Source organism: Pogonomyrmex barbatus, unplaced genomic scaffold, assembly GCF_055798465.1.
Source record: "Pogonomyrmex barbatus isolate J1 unplaced genomic scaffold, ASM5579846v1 scaffold9, whole genome shotgun sequence".
Classification (NCBI taxonomy): domain Eukaryota; kingdom Metazoa; phylum Arthropoda; class Insecta; order Hymenoptera; family Formicidae; genus Pogonomyrmex; species Pogonomyrmex barbatus.
The window spans coordinates 8932526-8940341 of record NW_028297193.1 but is presented as its reverse complement, the minus strand read 5'-3'; the positions used below and the strand labels follow the sequence as shown (position 1 = coordinate 8940341).

General features: G+C 29.4%; 1 protein-coding gene and 1 pseudogene across 1 annotated transcript; both read right to left on the bottom strand.

Annotated features, from left to right (window-relative positions):
• Positions 1-1578: 1578 nt before the first annotated feature.
• On the bottom strand, positions 1579-2671 carry LOC148934652 (uncharacterized). Its single transcript, XM_089084596.1, has one exon. The coding sequence runs from the start codon at positions 2464-2466 to the stop codon at positions 1633-1635; it is 834 nt and encodes a 277-aa protein (XP_088940722.1). The 5' UTR covers positions 2467-2671; the 3' UTR covers positions 1579-1632.
• Positions 2672-2782: 111 nt separating this feature from the next.
• On the bottom strand, positions 2783-6230 carry LOC148934651 (uncharacterized; annotated as a pseudogene).
• Between the last annotated feature and the right edge of the window lie 1586 nt (positions 6231-7816).

Here is a 7816-nt window from a genome sequence, read left to right as displayed (position 1 = left end):
TACACCACGCAAGCTAAATTTGTGGTATTTTTACTAATTTATTATCCTGTAAAGAAAATAATATTAAGTGTATAATAAGTATGTTTTTCGTTAAAACCAATTCATTTTTAAATAACATATCATTTTTTTCACAACGTTCACATGATTTGTCAAACGATTGACGCCAATGTGATGAAAATGTAGTTTTTAATAGATCATTAAGATCAAAACTTTTCTTTTTCATATTGCTAACAGAAATGGAAAGAAGAGTGTTATTTTTAGTAGTAACTTTTGTATCATCACATGAATTGCATCGACAAGTTGCAATAACTTGATGATTTACTAGATTTTGTATATAATCATATTTTGTACAGAGAGCTGTAAGAAATTCGAAAGCGTCTTGTTTTATAGCAACCGAAAAATTCCTAAAGATTTCCGTATTTCATAGGTATCCAAATTGTTCATCCCATGTTCATATCGATGTGCAAGTAAATTTAATACATCCAGTTTATCATAATTTAACAACTTTTCTGATAACTTGTAAATGCAATAAACATTGTAATACTGCATTTGCATAACATGAAACCTTGTCTATATTTTGAAAACCATACATAATCCATTTGGTATCTTTTGAGAGAGCCTTTTGATCTGACTCTTGAACAGAAGTAATTGTTTTCAATAATATCCATGGAACATCTTTAACTTTACGATAACGCTCTTTCGAAACAGTAATCATTTCTGATTCTGGATTATGTATTCGTTTTAACCGATTATATTCTATAATAGATTTTTCACTAGCAAATATGGATGAAGGATCAAAATTAATTAAATGCAATCCATCCAGAGACGTTACTCGAGAAAGCAACATAAACTTGACCACAATTAAATATGGAATTACCTATATCCATAATAGCGTTTTGCACACTTAATCCCTGACTTTTATGAATAGTGATACCATAATTCAAGGATAATGGAAATTGTTTTCTAATAACATATGCTCTATCCATCACTTGAAACTTAACACTCACTCTTTCAACAAAATATTCTAAACCAGATGGTAAAAGAAGTTTTATCTTTTCTATATAGTCAGTAATTGTATCTTGTACAATTGAAATAACTGTAGCTATTGTACCATTTACAAGATCCAAACTAGCATCAATATTGCGTCTTATCATAACTTTCGCCCCAATTTTAATTATAATTTGTTTTGAAAGTCCAGCTGTTCTAGTATTATCATCATCGTTATCTGTTAATATCTTTATTACCTTTTTTTTCATATATGAAATACAATCAATTGTATCTTCAGCTATTAATAATATTTCTTTTGAAGCAATACGATTTAACATTGCAGTATTAAGAACGTCACACATATGACAAGTAGGCAATAAACAAACGATATCAGATGGCAAATTATTAATAAAATCACACAATTCATTTACTCGTTCTTCGAAAGATTCACCCTTAAAAGATATTTTTCTTTTTTCGAGAATTTCACAATCATATTTGGTTAATAAATCAACACGAATTCTCGAGAGTAATTCACGGTAAGATCCGTCTCCTTGTTGGCGCATATTGATCGTCAATTCGTCATAGTCAAATAAAGTTGTCCATAGATTAATAACACTTAAAGAACCAAGATATTTACGAATTTTTTCATCTGAAATATATAAAAGCAGGATCTTCATGTATGGGAGGTAATTGAAGCAAATCTCCAAATAAAAGGATATGCTTTTGACCAAACCAACCACCATTACAGTCAGTAGTATCGAATATTTCGGATAGTCGTAAATGTATATACATTAAAATCAAATTTGATATCATTGATACTTCATCAATTATTATAAGAATAACATCTTTGAGATCGGCTCGTATAATTTTCAAAACGTGGTCAGATAATTGTTTATATTTAGGAGTATGACCATGTTCAACAGGTAACTGCAGTAATCTGTGAACTGTCAAACCATCTATATTAAATGCTGCTATACCAGTGGGTGCTGTTATGGCAGTATCTTTGTTAAGATTTTGTTTTATCCAGCACTTAATTGTTTTAATCAGGAAACTCTTGCCAGTACCTTCTTCTCCACTAACATATAATCGTAATAACAATTTATCTGACGTAATGGTATTAATGACTCTATCAAATACCCTTCTTTGATCTACATTCAGTTTAGAAATCATTTCAGATATATCTATTTCCTGTTTGTTTCCAAGATCTTTAAAATCTTGCATCGCTTCATCATTTTCAGCTTCAACATTTTGCACACCTATTGGATTATCAGGATCATCTTGAGACACATTTTGATTTGCTAAATTATCTAAATGTTCTTGAAGTAATTGTTTTGCAGTTTCAAATGCTTTTTGCAATTCCTCTAACTTTTCATGATACTGCAATGCATTCACAAGATGTAATTTTACATTGTGAAATGATTCCGCATAAGTATCATATCCATTTTTAAGTTCTTCTATTTTCCGCCATGGTTTAAACATAAGAAGTAATGAAAAGAAATAATTTTCTGGCCGCGTTTTAACATCATATCTATAGTGATTAATAAGATATTCATGCTGTCATCGTTTAAGATAACTACCATTAGTCATCTTAAAGAACTCAATTTTTTTACTTTGTGGTTTTATTTTCGTAATGTCAAACTACTGTGCAAATTCATATAATGACATCGATTTTAAGTCTTCTGGTCTCTCTGGATAATGATTATCTATTAAAGATGGATAAAATATGTCTGTAGAATCTCAAGAATTTTAATTTCCTTATAGCTTTTAACTTTCCTGTATCGTATCTGATTAACATCTAACCATCTAACAGTTGTATTTGAAGCAGTCCCATATATGGGATGCCCAGCAATGTGTCAGCAGCTTCAAGAGCTCCACATTCCCTATTATTCCTGAAGCGCAAAGCAATATTCCAAAGATAGCTCGCCAGCGATTTGTTCTTATTATTTTTACTATCAAGGACAGAATCAGATAATTCACATTTTCCTGCCTTATTCAAATACTTAGTAACATAATAAGTAAGTAAAGATGATTTTTCACCTATAAATTATCCATGTTTCCTTCCCACGCAGTAAGAAGGATGGAATTATAATCATTTATACCAATTTCGATATCGGTTCGAGGAAGGTTATAAAGCCTACTTTTATATTTTAATTGTTTCCTACCTGCTATTGAACTTATGACATCTCTCATAACAAATATTTAACAAGATGCGGAAAACCGAAACGACATACACGAACAACTTTGCGTCCTACCTTCTTAGAAGACAATAATCGTTATGTTTGTGTTGTTGATATGTATTAACTCGTCTGTATAATAATGGTGAAATATTTTTATCCGGCAATTTACAAGTTATATGTTGTAAAATAAATGTAGATACTTCTTCTGGAGAAGATTCACCAATAATTGGTGTATTTTTAACCCAAAGTAACAAATGAAAATGTTGAATACCTCTACCTTGATATTCTCGTCGCCAAAAGTAATGTATTATTTCTCCGATCGGATGATCTTTGGAACAAATAAAATCAAGCATTGCCCGAAACTTATTGTCGAGAAATCTCGATGTTGATACAGGATCTCTAGCAATAAGAACACTGGTAGATAAAGAAGACTCATTAGACCATCCATTTACTTCACGAATATATTCGCTTAATTCATTCCACATATACTCGCTAGGACTCAATGTTAGAAACCACGTTGCAGGACCGTAATATTGCGTCATACAATTTAAATCACTTCTTGGTTTACGCCAATATTGTTCCGTATTTCTTAAAGTAGAAAAAATAGTACTTAAATCAGATTCTAATAAATCTTTTTGCAATGCTTCTAAATATTCTAAAGCCGTGTAACGGTCTCGCAAATTAGTTATATTCAATTTATGATAAATACCACGATTTAATTGACGTATATTCGCATTATTTAATAAATAAAATAAATATTGTTGGTTTAATCTATATTGTGGATGTTTTGATTTTAAACGACATTTGATAAATTCATGATCATGAAGTTTAATTGATCTAGTTTGATATTGTCCATTAATACCAAAGGGATATAAATCTGGGAAACACAACATATCTAAATCTTTTTCACGGTTATCTAAAGGCAAATCTTGAATTTTTAACATTTGATATAGGTTGGTAGCAGATTCGCGTGTTTTTTTTTCATATAAAGGATAAATGGTATATTGGTCATAATGACCATCACTGTCATCAACAATCTGAGTTAACATTGCTTTGTACTGATTATTTAAGATAGTTCCTACGTTATTGTTCGTTTCTTCCATTGTACCTTTTGGACTCAATAATAATTTGTAATCGTCATCCAAAACAAATTCATCATTGTTTTCCGCTTCTTGTATTTAGAATTCTGGATTATTCAATTTTTCTAAGCATAATGTATTGTGACTTTTTGGCAGTATAATATGACGATAAAGAGGATTGTTATGCTTTAACCATATTAAAGCATCAAATATTTTTTTAACATTTACCATTTCTTCCCAAATAATCTTAGATTTTGTCGGAATACTTCTAACTAAAATGTATAATTCATGATTTATATTTATTGGATCGATATCCTTGCATAATTTGTTCCACGTTTCTTGTAAAGGAAGTAGTAAATGAAAAGTTCTACCTTTTACTTTTTGTATCATTTGCCTTAGAGGCAATTTTTTGTTAATAACAGTTCCCATTTTAACAACAGTTTGAAATGCCTTAGCTCTTTGTATAAGAATTTTTTCGAATGTGTTAAGAGATGCTATTACTTCGGGTACATCACATGAACAATTGGGAGATTATTTAAAACGCAATATGCAGGCATTAACTCGTTACGGAATTTGCGTTCACAATAATCGCATATATACTGTGAATTAATAATACCTTGTTCCTTTATATATGCCATTAAATCTCTCCAAACTGGAATATTTATTTGTGCTTTAAACTTATTAATTTTGGATACATTTCTTTTGTAACAAAATCTTTCACATGATACACAAACATATCGAGGAGTGTCCATGGAGCGCTTAGTTAAAGCTTTAAACGCGTTTTTATATTTATAAATAATATCCTCATCACTCAAAATAGTATCGGTATACTGATGTCTGTACATACGATTTGCTGTGCCACGATTTCTTGTGCCAAAGTTATAATTTGATTTAATGTATCTAAATCAGCAGATGTTAAAGCTTTCTCTAAATTTAACATTTTTTCATAGAAATTTGTCATTTGATAAACTAACCGTTTAAAATATCTGACTAATGAGAAATGAGGTGATAACAATTGAACAGGAAGAAATATCGCTTTGCAAAGAATTATATCAATGTAACAAATATGTGTGTGACCCAATTTCGTATTTGAATTCTCTTTTATTGTACATTTATGAATTTTCTGTAATAATTCCGGTATTCTCTTGAAAGTACATGTATTTATCATTCGAAGGAATGTTTCATAACGATCAATTAGAATTGAATCATGAATTTTACATAATTCGTTACATAACCATGTTTTTTTTGTTTGTTCTTTTATTAAAGGTAATACATTTGTATTTTGATCTTTTAATTCCAGAGAGTGTGATAAAGTAATATTACGATACATAGAATCGATAAAATAATTTTCAGACGAAGTTGTATGCCTCGATTTACCACAAAATGCACTTAATTTATCACTAATTGTTTTACATTTAATAGCAAGATTCAAGCATACTTCTGATTTCTTTTTTAGTAAAGTTAATATTTTATACATATTGCGAACATAACTATCTCGAATATGCATACAACAACGTACGATTCTTTCAGCTTCTAACCGTTTTTCAACGTGATTTTTAATATTAAGTTTGTTATAAATCTTCTCAATAGCTTTAGGATTATAAAACTTAATATTATTTCGTGACCAAAATTTTTCATACTTTTTAATAATATTTTTGGCAATATCGCGATTATTATTTTTAATAAAAGTGGATTTCAATTTCTTTTTTTCATAATATCGTTTATTATATAACCATTTTCGATCATAATTTATTTCTTTTTGTCTATTTCGTTCAAGCTGAACATTTTTTAAATAACGCACTCGCTTTTTTGCGCGATTATTTTCTAAATCCCTTTTGTATTGAAGCACTTGTTTAGCACAATTATTTTTTAAATCTTTTTTGTATCGATGCATTTGTTTAATATGATTATTTTCTAAGTTCTGCTCATATCGACGACGTTTTATAGCACGATTATTTTCTAAATCCTGTTGGTATCGATGATGCTTTACAGCACGAGTGTCTAGATCCTGTTCGTATTGATGACGTTTTCTGGTAAATTTCGTATTGATGACGTTTTCTGGTTATTTTCTAAATTTTCTTTATTTGATTTTCCTTATTATTTTGAGAACATTTAATTATATTTCTTTCCGTCTGAATATTATTGACTAATACTTCCATAACATTGTTTGAAGCGCTTTGCATTAATTGTAAAACTTCTGGATATAAATGTTGATCTTTATTTTGAGAATGCTCATTTTTATCTTGTTCGGTTTAAATATTAATTTTTTGTGTTAATTGTATTTCTTTAGAAACGCTTTGCGATTGTATTTCATTTGTTGTATTTTGAAGCGTTAATTGTATTTTATTTAATTCTTGTTTAGTAATATAAATATCGCGACATTTTTTTAATCGAGTCGCTTTTTGTTGTTCCGTTTCATGTTGACGTATTGTTCGTATACGCTTCAGCTTCTCTCGCTTGTATTACTGCTAATGGAAGTATTTTTTGAACAACACTATATTGCGGGTCTTGAGGAAAATGCTCAATTACATTCGTTTCAAGAATTTGTATTAAATGCGAACGCATTAACTTATGTTCATACTTCACTTTGTCAGGTTTAATATTAAATAATAATGAAGTCGCAAAAGCTATTGTGAAAACACCGCAATCTACTACTACTATTCGGTTGATATTGCACAGTAGGAAATTTGACAGGATTTTTTACGAAATCATGTTTTGGAAACAATCTTTCCAAAAATTGTTTATGATGTTCGTGCAATCTTTTGTTATTTAAGGAATCATATATATATATATATATATATATATATATATTTCCTATCGTAATAGCTACATACCCAATGTCCATCTGATGAACTTGATGAACTGTAATATTTGTATATGTTTTTTATCCATTGGTATGGATGGTATAGTATCAAGTAACTGTAATTTCCATGTTTCAACAGGTACATATTGTGAACAATTTCGTAAAAGATTTTGAAAATGTTCCATATGCATGTCTGTCAACCATCTACCCTGGACAATTATATCTTTCTCTGTAGGCTTTAAAGTTATAAATTTCTTTGTCTGTACAGACATTTTTATTTAAATTAATTTTTATATACTATGTGTAAACAATTAAAGCGCTAATAACAGCTGATATTTTTCAGTATTTATGGCAGCCGTTATACAGCGCCAAACAGCTGATATTTTTAAGCACTTATGGCAGCCGTTATACAGCGCCAAACAATCGATATTTTTTAGCGCTTATGGCAGCCGTTATACAGCGCCAAATAGCTATATATGTATTGTGGCAGCTATTTTGTATAATATTATAGCGCTAAAAAACTATACATATATATATATATATATATATATATATATCAGGAGACACGATCTCCGGTATACTAATAGTGATCTGAAACTGACCTGAAAAAAAAAAATATATAAATTAAACTTTTCTCTGAGTTTAGAATACTAATTCTACAACTACCAGGTGTATACACAAGTTTTTTCCGGTTTTTTAGTAAAAAAAGACGTAATTTTCAAGGGAAATTAATTTTTTTTTTATTCAAAATATTGGCCATCGGCTTCTAC

Coding starts and splice junctions, on each gene's coding strand:
- LOC148934652 (XM_089084596.1), bottom strand. CDS start 2,466: ATGTTTAAACCATGGCGGAAAATAGAAGAACTTAAAAATGGATATGAT.